Raw genomic sequence first — 13,295 nt, forward strand, 5'->3', positions numbered from 1 at the left:
TAAGAGCCTGCTGTATTAAAAAACGTAATCATAAAGTAAATCAAGGACAAGCAAGGAAACAGATTGAAAACCTAAACAACAGTTTGGGAGAAGATCTATAAAATCTTCTAGATCTATAAAATCTTCTATATGAATCCAACAGTTTAATGGGGAGAAATAAATCTAACAATTGTAGCAGCTAATTACTAAAGGTTATCTCGACTAATGGTAACCTTTAATAAAAAAACTGGAAGAGCAAACAACCAGATGTGTATGAATTTAATTAAAACTATGGAATAAAAAGGAGGAGGAAAAGAAAGCATCAGAGGGCTTCCCTGGTGGCGCAGTGGTTGAGAGTCCACCTGCCGATGCAGGGGACACAGGTTCGTGCCCCGGTTCGGGAAGATCCCACATGCCATGGAGCGGCTGAGCCCGTGCGTCTGGAGCCTGTGCTCCGCAACGGGAGAGGCCCGCGTACCGCAAAAAAAAAAAAAGAAAGCTTCAGAGATAGAGAAGCACAGCTAATTTACTGGCTCAATTTTTGGAAAGTGCATTCTCTTTTTAGAAAAAAAAGCAGTAAATGACAAGTATAATTTTATCTGCAGACTGATCAAGATAGGAAACAAATACTTTTTCAGGATTTTATAATAATTTAACGTTTTGGTGCCAAAGGCGTATCTTTACCAAGTTCTGTTTCAATATTATGCTCTTGGTTTTGATCAAGGGTTAATACAAGAAATAAAGCATAATAAGGTTTTGTGGTTAAAAAAAAATTATGCTAATGTTTCCTCTTTTCCATGGACATTAACTTCTGGTAATAAAATATATTTAAAAAGAAACTCTGGAAGCTCTACTTCTGTTTCTAAGGCTAGTTACTCAAGGTATTAAAAATGAGTAAAAATGAACTGCATGACTAAAAAGTCTCATAACAAATCTGCTTAATAAACTGAACAAAACCCACTTCCTTAGAAAAGAAACACTTATCGGTTCTTATAGGCATCAGATGCCTCTGTTCATAAACAACATGCACACAGGCTTCTCTTTTCTTTCTGTTCTCTCTCCCTTTGTCTCCCTAGAGCTTCCTGAGCAGATTGCATTAATGAAATATAATAGCTTCAAATAATCAAGGATCCTCTAGTGGACACTTTCAATACTGAACACTCATGAAGGAGAGAGTCTGCTTTGTTCACCGAGTTTGGCATGCTCTTCCATGCCAGTCTTTCTTACCCTTTAACGTAGATGTCGCTCATTTCCTCCCCTGTGATGCTTTTCTCATCCAGGATAACGTCCTTGGTGTTCCAGATGATCACACGCAGGTAGTATCTGAAAGGAGCACATTTTGAAAGTGCTTTTTTTCTGGTCCTGAACCAAGACCCCAGTAAGATACAGCAGGGTCTCAAGATTACTTACTTCTTGGCTTTCCGGGGTGTGATATTGAAAGGAGGGCCTGGTGGCCCCAAACTCCTGGGGAAAACATCCACCCACATCTGAAGTTTTCCCTAAGCCATTCAAAAATGAAAAGAGAAATGAAGTTATATTATGGGTGGTAGAGACTACAATTTTCTTTCATACGTCTTAGGTGAAACTAGTTCTTCAGGCCTCCTAATTTATTAGTCCATATGGAAGGCAAACAAAAATGGAGTAAAAGAAGAAACCAAGATGAATCTTATACCTTCAGTGTCACTTAGGCCATCCGCCCCCCATTCTCTCCCAGGAGTCTCTGATGGCTGCATGTACCTACCTGTATCAGTCTGAGTCTTCCCTGGTTAATAAAATGAGGGGCTTCCCAATGCTAACACAACCCCCAACACACAAACACACACACACCCCCTCTTACAATGACTAAAAGTTGGGACGTTCACACTCAGAACAGATTTCCCGCTGTCACTCTATCCATCTTCACATTGCCTACTTGATATCAGTCCCAGTTTTGTGACACCCAAGGGTTTCTCCACTTACCTTAAGAGAGAAAATAAAAATAATTTAAAACTGTATTTAATTTTGTAAAAGAAAAACTTACAGCATGGCACTTTCGAAGGAGAGACTCAAACAATGACAAGAACATTACTGTTCCCCCCAAATTGAGGACTCCCTGCATTGGCTTGCTAGTGTCTACCGCCTGAGAGGGAGCTTGCAGGAAGGGGGACAGTGAGAGCCTGGACCGACACCTGTGGCGCCATCTTGGTGAGGCCCCACTCAAGTCTTTGACGGCTACAGACCAGGCCCATATATCTGACTGGAGTATTCTTCCAGACAGGCTAGGAATGCCACTAACACACTGTATCAACGATACAAACCAATTTAAATTCCCCAAACTGTTTTTGGATGTTCTGTAGACTCTGCGTTCATGACAAAAACAGACTGGTCTTTAAGAAGGTTGCCAAGGAAACCACTAGGCTGGTTTCCTAATGCACTGTGGTCAAAATGAATTAGCTGAAGCTCTTGAAAAGGGATATATTTTACTGTGATCCTGACTCTCTTCCCACTAATCTCCAGGGCTCAAGGGTCTATTATACATCAAGCACACTGCAGAAATTAGGCATCCAGGTGTCTCCTAAGACCTAGCCGGAGTCTGTCCAATGCAGTAGGCAGAGGTGATGGAAGTATTGGTAGCCCAGGGAGCAATCTTCCTCGCTTTGTAATGTCTTAAGACTTTATTCAGTTGAGGAGCAGGAGGGGAGAGAGAAGGAGAAATGGGCTCTTTGTGGGGAAAGAAGAATAATTAGAGAAGGAAGAAATCAAAATATGGAACAAAATAAGAGTGAGTGACAAAATCAGCTAGTAAGCCCAGGCTCCTTGTGGTCACTTTTTAAGAGACCACGGTTCGGCTATCAGTGTCAACGATATTTGCATCCATTAGATAAATACTTCTTAAAGCGTGACTTCCCAACCATCTGCATCAGAACCTCTCCAGATACTTGTTACAAATTCAGATTCCCTGCCCCACCCCAGACTTATTAAATCTGAATCTCTGCAGGCATGGCCTGGAAATCTTCATTCTAACAAGCTTCTACATGGACTATTTTGTCATTTTCCATGTCTCTCCTTGCTTCTATGGGAACTGCTCCCCAGCTTCTGGGAACTGACCTTCCCGCATCGCTATCAACATGGTCCCTGTGATGAGCCATCCTGTGTACTGTATCCCTGTCCTCCTGGCTAGAGCTGAGTGGTCCAGTGGGGGACAAATGGGCCAAGTTGGGGCAACCAATCCTTTCCACATGTGGAAGTAGATGGGGCTACATTATAACATAAACTCAGAAACCGTCCACAATATTCTGACACATGGGAAGGTGATCACAGGAAGGAAAAGTGCAGCGTAAAGTAGACTCAGAGAGAAACAGACAAGAGACAGGGAGAGATCCTGGTCCAAGGTTGTTCTGAGTCACTGTCACTCTCCTGTCTGGATTTAGTGAGTTACCTGAAAATTCTTACAATAAATTCCCCTTGGGGATGAAGCTAACCTGAGTTTCATTTCTATTTCGTGTATATCTAAAAGTATCCAAAAAAGATAAAAGAGGCGAGTCTGTGTCAGCTATCACCAGTGCCTTTGGAGTGTGGATGAGGGGTTCAGAGAGCCCTTTACCTGGGAGATGTTAGGCTGAAAGGTGCTATGCAAAGTCCTTGTTTCCACGTGTTCAGGGACCAGCCCCTGAGTCCTAAGGATGTGAAGGGCAAGGCGCTCCTCAGGGGCCCCGAGGTGTTGGTGCAGGGTTTTGTTGGCTTCTGCAATAAAGAAGGACAGTGAAACAGGGATGGGCATCTGGGAACAGTTCAGCCAGATCGCCTTGAGGGATTTGCAGTACTTCACCCCAGACTCTGCAAAGATGGTCAGGCAGTGCCAGTGTGCAAACCAGCTTGTGAAAGAGTTGTTGATAGAAATAGCTCCGGACTGAGCTTCCCTGGTGGCGCAGTGGTTAAGAATCCGCCTGCCAATGCAGGGGACATGGGTTCAAGCCCTGGTCCGGGAAGATCCCACGTGCCGTGGAGCAACTAAGCCCGTGCGCCACAACTACTGAGCCCACATGCCACAACTACTGAAGCCTGGGCGCATAAAGCCCATGCTCCGCAACAAGAGAAGCCACCGCAATGAGAAGCCCGCGCACCACAAGGAAGAGCAGTCCCTGCTCGCAACAACTAGAGAAAGCCTGCACACAGCATCGAAGACCCAACAGGGCCAAAAATTAATTAATTAATTAATTAATTTAAAAAAAAAAAAAAAAAAGCTCCTGACCAAGAGCCCTGCCCCAACCAGGCTCATTTCTGACTTGTGGGCTGCCAATAGTGAAGAGACCAGAACGCTCCAGAATATGTAAGTGAGAGCAGCCCCTATTTACATTGGTGTCAGGGGCTCACTCCGTCTCCCAGACTCCCTTACAGTTAGGTGTGGCCGTGCAAACAAGGTAGGCTAGAATATAACATAGGTGGAAGTGACATGTGTGTCACTTCAAGACCTAGCCCATAAAACCCTCTCATGTAGGATCCTCTGTGTGTACTTTTTCTGGACGCAGAAGAAAACAGTGACCTTAGACACCTGAGCTGAAGAAGGGCAGAGCTATAAGATGGAAGAGCCTAGTCCATGAAGCATTGTTTGGAAGAGGGCCACCCACCTGTAGCAGTACCTGTTGTGAATTTATGAGAAATAAACTTCTATTGTGTTAAGCCACTGAAATTTGTAAGTTTAACTATTACAGTAGCTAGGTAGCATCACTGTGGCATTTAAAAAACATAGTCCCCAAATTCTCTGTCACTCCTTCCATGGGGAGGTGGGGTCTATGTCCTCTCCCTTTGAATCTGCAGACATATTTGACCACTAAAGAAAGGATGCTGTGTGACTTCCGAGGCCAGCCATGAAAGGCCAGGCTGGTCTTCTTGGGGTGCTCGCTCTGGCGGAAGCTGCCAGCCGTGTAGGGAGTCTGGGTGCCCAGAGATCACCCTACGGGAAAGGGCTGGGTAGGTGCTCTGGTCATCAGTTCCACGTAAGCCCCCATCCAAGAGCCAGCAGCAAATACCAGCCATGTGCGTGAGCCATCCTGGACATCCAGCTCAGCCGAGCCTTCGGATGGCTGCGGCCCTGGCCAACATCCGACAGCAATCGACTGCGTGAGCAACTCAAGTGAGAACTGCCCAGGTGAGCCCTTCCTGAACAGCTAACCCACAAAACTATAAGCGAAACAAAATGGTTGTCATGTGGGAAAAGAATCTAAAAAAGAGTAGATATATGTATAACCGATTCACTTTGCTGTACAGCAGAAACTAACACAACACTGTAAATCAACTATACTCCAATAAAAATTAAAAAAAAATAAAACAATATGGTTGTTTTCAGCGGCTAACTTTTGGGGTGATTTGTTATGTGACAAAAGTAACTGGAACAATCCTGACTGATACAGCTTTCTGGGGGTACTGTTTAATTGTTGGGGGTAATCTTCTCCATGGGGCCATGCTGCTTGCCAGTTTATTCCCAGTCCCTTTTGCAAGTTCTCCTGTTAACAGCAGCATCAACATTTGTTAAACATCTTATCATCCCTGGTATCGACCAAGTCCTCTTAAGAGAGCCAGGCAAACACAGTTTCTTACAACGTCAAGAAAAAACAACTGATGATCAGGAAGCACTTTCACTCCCGTGTGCCCTCGGCTCAGCTTTCTCTGGCTCTCCCACGTGCCCTCAAAGCCACAGCCCACTGCCAGCCCCTCCAGGAAGCCCTCCTCCCTACGAAACACTGAATCATGCCACAGCTCTTATGCTCTATTAAGCTTATGTCAGTCTCTGTCACGATGCAGTTAGCTGTTTATGTGTCAGGACAGATTGCATTATAAATTACCGCTGAGGAAAGAGCAAGACCCCAAGCTCGGATGTGAGCCAGATGTGAACTCAGCAGAGTCTTCAAACCAGCCCCCAGCATCCCTGAGCCTTCTCAGAGAAGGGCTGGGAGAATGATGGAATAAAATTGGAGGAGAAATTCTTCCACTACCATCTGAGCACTTTTGAGCTAATTATGCATTACATGGAAATAAGTTAATTATTAGAACTTTGTGTTCAAAGCTCAAATGGCTATGACCTAAAAAGGTCAAGTGAAACGTAAGACAGACAAGAAAACGTGTCCACTTTGACACCTGACATGACAGCAAAACTCTACTATAATGGGGCTTTTGTTAGACAGTCATGTGTACGGAATTCCCTATGGTATTAGGGTACTGCTCTGTCCACCCCCCTCCCCAACGCAAACTTGTAACCAGCTTGCCGTCCATGGCAATGTGCTTACCAAATTCATCTAGGCTGTAGTCTTGTCCTCCATATCTGATTCTACTTCCGTCTTCAGAAAGGACAGGTGGTGGGAAGCCTTTGAATCTGGCTACATTTTGAAGCAACTGTGTTGGTTTCAGTTGATCTCGCCAGGTGTTGACTCCAGAACTGTGAATAATATCCCACACCCGGAGTTACCGCAGGGCACACAAGTTCTTCTTGGATTCATACACACACATACTTATAGGTGCTCTCATGTTAACGGGGGAGCAGGGAATGTGCTCTACACGTTGGCTTTTGCCCAGAAATCTATGTAGGATTTAGAGACCTAAAATCCACAATCATTTTGGCCTCAGCCAATTGGTACTCCCCTCCGCCCCTCAGTTTCCTCCTCTGTAAAAAATGAGTTTGACTGAGATCCCTGTAATCACAATCGGGAAACTTATAAATTAGAAATCACAAGCTGTATCTCATTCAATACTACAGAAAGGCACTGTTTAGCACTCAGGGAAAGAGGGACATCACAGAATTGATCAGTTTGGAGGGAGGGGCAGGGAATTCCTGCCATCAAACATTGCCAGCTCTTGGTCCTGGGCATCAAGGAGGGAAGGGGCTCAAAGAATGGGAGAGTGGAGACTGGTTCTCCAGGGGCTGCTACCTGCGCCATCCCCACAGAGCACTGCACTGCTCCAGGGGCCAGCGTTGTACACAGACGCCAATGTGTGAATGGGCAATGCTATGGTCCTGATTCTCTCTAAGATGATTCTATTATCAACAACAGTATCTACCTGACTCAAACGAGCAGGGGCTCAGTTAAGACAGGCCCTGAGGTGGAGCGCCAGAGCTTCCCCAGGTATTAACGTTAGATGGAGCAAACTGTCAACAAACACTTACACACAGTACTGCTCAGGAATGCCGCAGTGGGACCCAAACCGGGAAAGGAATCGGTTTTCCAGGTCAATAATCGTTTCTCCTACTTTTTCATCACGGGTGAAGGTGTCGTAATCATAGACAGAAATTTTCAGGTCTTTTTCTTGAGGTAAGTAGCAGCTCAGTTCATACATTCTGAACAAACAAATGCAAGGTTAGAATCTCCATGATCCCACCCGGGCGTCTCACACAAACCAGGGTTCTGCACAAAGACTCCCCGGGCCGGGGCCGGGGCTGCAGGAGGAGGACATCATGGCCGGGATAACCAGGTGGGTGGCGGCGGGCAGAGGTGCTTGATTAAGTAGTGCCCGTTAGTAATGAGAGCAACAAATTGTACACTTGCTCAGGAGAAGATCCGGGGCTTTAAATGCCTAACGAGAACCCCAGCTTTGCTGCTTACTAGCTGCGGGACCCTAGGCCAGCTACTTAACCTATCTGTGCTCAGTTTTCTCATCTGTAAAATGATGATAATATTCCCTACCATCCCATGTTGTTACAAGGGTCAAGGGAAGAAATGTTTAGAAAGCATTTGGTATGAGTGCATTACTCAAAACCCAATAGCTATAACAGTAATAATAATAAATTATTATAAGTTATATAATAATTATTAATAATTGTAATACTATTAGCATATATGCCTATTATCTGGACACCCACTCATCTCTACCCAGCTGGGAGATTAGTAAGGCACAAGCACCCTGATTTATAGCCCCCATATCTGTGCCCCTACTATGTTACCTTCTCTGCCTCAACAGAGGCCACCACCCCTTGGAACACCCTGGACTCACCCCACAGGAGCATGAGGGTCTGGAGGGGGGAAGTAGAAGGCTGCCAAGAAGGCTCCCTCCCTCCTCCCAGCCTCTCTGGCTCTGCCACTGATTTGTGAAGGCTTTTCTATAGTATCTGTATTAAAATGCAAACACTTCTGAGAGAACGATAAATGATCAAACAGTAATTTCTGTGGTAGGTGAGCAATATGGTGCCAGTTCTGAGATGGTGATAACTGTACAACATAAGCTCCAGATGGGTGGGGTTCGGTTCTGTATCTGCACACAGAGGGCTGAGTCCCATAGTAGGTGCTCAACAAACTTTGTGGACAGAAAACTGTGAGAGGCCTCTTGCATCTCTCCTCTCTCACTGTGCCTCCACTTCTCCTCCTGTCACTCTGGTGTGTGGACTGGTTCTTGCCCAAAGAGCCAGGAGTATTCATCTCTTGAGCAGAAGGGTATGTGTCAGTGGGGCTCTGGAGACAAGCTTCTCGGGTGCCTCCTAGATACATCTCAGTGACTTCTCCAGACTGCTGCAGCCAGGTGGGGGCCTGCAGGAGGAAGCCGGCCCAGGATAGAAGGTGCTGGAGTCATGGCCACACCTGAAGCACCATATCCAAACGAGCCCCCAAATTCCATTACTGGATTCCAAGGGACAGGTAACATGTGTCCCTTGAGAAAAAGAATGCTTTGCTCAAATAAGTTTGAGAACCACTTCTGGTGTTCCTCTGGGCAAATTGAAGGTTCTGAGAAGTCCTGCAGTTATCTTTTTAACCCAAGCATCTTGGTTTGATGACGGAATACGTCTTTCTTTAGAACACAATTAACATCTTCTGGCAGACTGACATCCTGTTGAATGTTATGGGCTAACAATGCTGAACAGTGGCCGAGCACGTAGGAAAGGCTGCTCCTTCCTGAATTCCTTTCATGGAATCCCTGAGAGTCTCCGTTGAGAAGAACATCATCCTGGAGAAGACTGAGGCCAAGGACCGCAGCCGTGGGAGGGGCTGCAGAACCGCGTCTCCCTGGCTCCACCCTGCTGGGCGGGGTGATGTCTGCACGTTCACCAGATGGCGATTGGCCGTGCGGAGCCTGACGGCATCACTTCCTTCCGGGGTGGCTCCAAGCTAGACTTTTTCTGCCACTTAATTAAGCTTGTGCTTGGCTCCGAGATGAGCGATTCAGACAGGGCCGCCTTTCTCCCGTAAAAGCTGGCTTTCCCTGCTTCCCTGTGTCCCTCGCATGGAGCCCTCCTTCCTGACCTGCGTGCCTTTTCCTGTCTAGACCTCAGGGCTGGATCAGGGGAAGAAAAGGAAAACAATCATATTGCCCTGCCAGAGGATTACTTCCACTGCCTGGCTCTAGCACGCGGCCCCGGGGTGTACAGCACAGAGAGTGTGCATGTGCGCGCGTGCACACGCATGTACACACAAGAGAGGGAAGGATTGCATAAGGGCACCCACCAACAAACGCGAGTAGAGAAGAAGCGGATGGGCAGGATAATAAAGCCAGAAATTAAAATACAGGCACACGTCAAATAAGAACAAAGTGTTCTCCTTCTCGGCAGGGTTCTGGGGAAAAATAACACTGTTTTTACAAATGTTTTGTGCAAAGAACATTTTTCTACAGGTGATGGCTTGGCCCGGAATATGAAACATTACCAAGGGTGTTGGAAAAGCCTGGGGCTTGGTCAGGAATTTCTACCTAAGTCTTGGCTGCCCGGTGCGCCAGCTCTGTGGACACAGCTCTGGTGCCCTGTTTCTGTCACCTGTAAAGCAGGGCCGTTTCTCCCTGCCCTGTCAGCTGCCGGGTTTGACACTGAGGTGAAAACCAGATGGTGGCGGCCTTGCAGACGCTGCATTCAGGTGGCCTGGGCGTGAGTCCCGGCTCTGCCACTCAGCAGTGGAGTGAGGTGGCGCTGACTCCCTCCATGCCTCCGTTTCCTCTGTTGTCAGGTGAGGGTAGCCCTTCAGAGTTGTGAGATTTTTGAGATGTTTTCTATGAAGGGTTCGGCATAGTGCACATCCACAGTAAAAGCTCAGCAAATAGTAGCTATTATTAAATGTGGAAGTAGTTTATAGCTGACAAAAGCGGGTCCTCTTTAGAGGTCACTTGGGTGCGCCTTACCCTTCAGAAGGTTCTGATGGGATCAGTGTAACAGTCCAGAACAGATGTAAAATGGCAATGATGAAGACGGTAATGCTATTTCAAGCATCTTTGGGGGACTTCCCCGGTGGCACAGTGGTTAAGAATCCGCCTGCCAATGCAGGGGACACGGGTTCAAGCCTTAGTCCAGGAAGATCCCACATGCCATGGAGCAACTAAGCCCGTGCGCCACAACTACGGAGCCTGCGCCCTACAGCCTGTGAGCCACAACTACTGAGCCCACGTGCCACAACTACTGAGCCTGCACTCTAGAGCCCGTGAGCCACAATTACTGAAGCCCGCGTGCCTAGAGCCCGTGCTCCGCAACGAGAAGCCACTGCAATGAGAAGCCCACCCACCACAACGAAGAGTAGCCCCCACTCGCCGCAGCTAGAGAAAGCCCACGCGTAGCAACGAAGACCCAACACAGCCGTAAATAAAATCTTTGGGAACAGAAGACAGGGAGCAGGACATCTGACCCCATCACCTTCTGCCGCCTTCTCAGTTGTGGTAACAGAGCCAATAACACATACACTGGCTCGAAGTGGTGGAGTCAAAGCATCCCAGAAAAGAGAGCTCAGCAGGATCGGGGAATGAGAACCACCTGTCACTACATGTAAGTCACTGCCTACCCTTCTCGTCTAGAAGCCACAAACCCTCTGGACTCCTGGGCCTCATTACCCGCCCCCCGCCCCTCCAGGTCTCACAGCAAATCTCTCAGACTTGGTTTAGTTTTCTTCATGGTACTTTTCACTTCCACAAATTTCTTGTATTTGTGCATTTACGTATTTATTACCTGCCCCACCGACTTGGATATTTGAATAGTTCACAGACATAGTTTCACAGCTTCCGGGCCTAGAGCAGAGCCTAGCACCCATTGCATCCTTAGCACAGAGGCCAAGAAGAAAAGAACCACAGAAACGCGGTAGGAAATGCCCGTTACCTGCCGAACACCGGGTTGAGAGTGTTGGGGATGTAGTGGTCTCGATCTTCCATTACTTTTTTGCCCAGTGTTATTTTTATATAAGGGTCACACTGTGGGGACAAAACAGACAGCAGGTTATGTCACCACGGGGTGCCAGTTCAAGGCAGTTTCTGGGACAGACTCAGGTGTGACTCCACACCCTCTCCCACCCTGATGAGAAGGGGTAGCCTCAGACCAGGTCTGGGCAATGCTTCCTCTTGGCGCCATGCAGCCAGCACACCTCCGGAGGAGAGGCAGTGGCGGGGAGCAGTGACAAAGCAATTCTCCTCCGAGGTCACGTCTGTAAAATGAGAAGGGTGAACCAGAGGCTCCAAAGCCCCTTCAAGCTCTGAGATAAATCCCCACTGGGACAATCCTCCTGAACAGATTGTTTTGATAGAGTATCTTTCCCCTTGTGAGATAACAGAGCCCAGAAAGAAAGAACATGACAATTACTGTGGCGGATGACTGTAATTATGTTGCTATAGGAGAAGGCTCCACGCCCAAACTCTTACCAGGCCATTGTTGTCCTGGGGCTGGAGCTCTAAGCCTCGAACAATGTAAATCCTAACCGTGCATTCCTGTGGGACACTGTCAGGTAGTTCCCGAAACTGCCGGGGAGGGGCCGGCACGCTGGGGTCATCCGACAGTGGGTAGATTCTGAAGGAACCCTAGGAGAGAGACACACAGATGTACTCGCAGGACCCTGGGCGATCAGGGCAGAGGGCTTGGGGCAGTGTCCTTTCCGCCAGGACACTGGGGGCAGCCACTGTGGGATTGGGGGATGAAGGGCTGCCTTTTGTGAAAGAAGTAGCTATGATGTGCTGTGCATGCTTCCAGTGGGGAAAGGGAGTGATGATAAAGTAATTACTTAAGAGATCACAGGGGAGAAGAAAGGGCAGGGCAGAGGTAGGGAGGCCTGGCAAAAACCTAGGCAAGACATGGAGGTGGCCTGGACCAGTATGATGGCAAAGGAGGTGATAGGAAGTGAAATTCTGCACATTTTTTGAAGACAGGAATAAAAATGATTATTTTTTAAACCCAATAAAGTATAAAGGGTGATTTCCCTTTTTTTCTGCATCACCCCTGTAAACCCCCTTCCATCCACTCCCAGGCAAACTCCTGTTCATCCCTCAGGTCTCAGCTGAAAAGTGTCTCTTCTTCCAGGAAACCTCCCTGATTGCCCCTGGGTTGGAGAGGTTTCCTAACACTCTCTTTTAACCCCGCACTCACCCCTATTGCAGCACTGACCTCTGCGTCGTCACTGTCTATTTATTGTCTATATTCTTCACTAGACTGGGAGCTTCCTGAGGGAGGGAAATATTTCTTGTTTATCACTCTATCTCCAGGACCTAACACAGGGCTGGGCATGAAACAGGGACACAATAAGCAGTTTCTGAATGAGTGAGCCATCAGGCCAGCTTGAGGGACCTTATATTTTATCTTGAAACCAGCTTACGTACAAGAGAAAGCACTGAAGTTGGATTCGGAACACGTGGGTCTTAGTTCCAGCTACTTTCACTCAGTAAAGCAGCATGGTGTAAGCACCTACCATGTGCCAGGTACTGGAGGCCAAAAAACGAACTCTAGGAATCCAGTCTGGCACAGGGGGTTAAATAGGTTTGACTCTCATGCTATCTTTGATGGCTTGGTGGAAAGCTATAATGAGAAGGATTTTGAAACCACATGTAGGGTAAAATGGTCTGATAGATGAGCAATGTCTGCTATTCGAAAGGATTAGGAAGTAACAGCACATCTGCCACGGATTTGCCAACTGTGGTTGTAGGGAGGGGCAGTTGTGAAAGCAGATACTCACAGGGTGAATGGTACTTTAGTAGCAGCAGGGACCCAGGGAGCCTGGGGTAGGAGTGAGCCACCCTGCCAGGAGCAACCAGGGAACACTTCACAAAGAATGTGACATCGGAGCTGGCGCTTAAAAGAATGAGTAGGAGTTTGTCAGACCACAGAGAGGGAAGAAAGGGCATCCAGGGAATGAAGAAGAAGTTGTCCCAAAGCTCCAAGTTGTGAGAGGACAGGGTGTGTTTGGGGGCTTGGAGGGGATGCAGTGGCAGGAGAGACAAGAAGCTTGTGAAAGGCCAGCCCAACCCTTGGGAGGAGTTGAGACTTGACCCGGTGGAAACTCAAGTGATGTCTTTAAGCGGTCGAGAAACACGATCAGATTTGGTTGTGTGGAAGATGGACTAGAGTGTGGATGAGAAGGGTGGCAAGGACAATGGATTGGGAAAGTGCTGCACTGGTCCTGCTG

The 13,295-nt window shown here is 47.4% G+C and overlaps 1 protein-coding gene across 4 annotated transcripts in view; it reads right to left on the bottom strand.

The window, feature by feature from the left end:
• The window catches only part of MYOF (myoferlin), a 154,924-nt gene that overhangs the window by 13,769 nt on the left and 127,860 nt on the right, over nucleotides 1-13,295 (bottom strand). For 3 of the 4 annotated variants that reach the window (XM_029245183.1, XM_029245184.1, XM_029245186.1), the window contains 7 exons: nucleotides 11,545-11,700; nucleotides 11,009-11,100; nucleotides 7,118-7,288; nucleotides 6,243-6,391; nucleotides 3,563-3,702; nucleotides 1,390-1,478; nucleotides 1,207-1,302 (listed from right to left, as the gene is read on the bottom strand). In XM_029245183.1, coding sequence (XP_029101016.1) covers nucleotides 1,207-1,302; nucleotides 1,390-1,478; nucleotides 3,563-3,702; nucleotides 6,243-6,391; nucleotides 7,118-7,288; nucleotides 11,009-11,100; nucleotides 11,545-11,700 — 893 coding nt within the window. Of the gene's footprint in view, nucleotides 1-1,206; nucleotides 1,303-1,389; nucleotides 1,479-1,533; nucleotides 1,939-3,562; nucleotides 3,703-6,242; nucleotides 6,392-7,117; nucleotides 7,289-11,008; nucleotides 11,101-11,544; nucleotides 11,701-13,295 lie in introns of those variants that run through there. The other variant, XM_029245187.1, reaches the window with a different exon arrangement.

This window comes from Monodon monoceros, unplaced genomic scaffold (genome assembly GCF_005190385.1).
Source record: "Monodon monoceros isolate NGI ecotype Baffin Bay Population unplaced genomic scaffold, NGI_Narwhal_1 Super_Scaffold_4, whole genome shotgun sequence".
In the NCBI taxonomy this organism is placed as follows: domain Eukaryota; kingdom Metazoa; phylum Chordata; class Mammalia; order Artiodactyla; family Monodontidae; genus Monodon; species Monodon monoceros.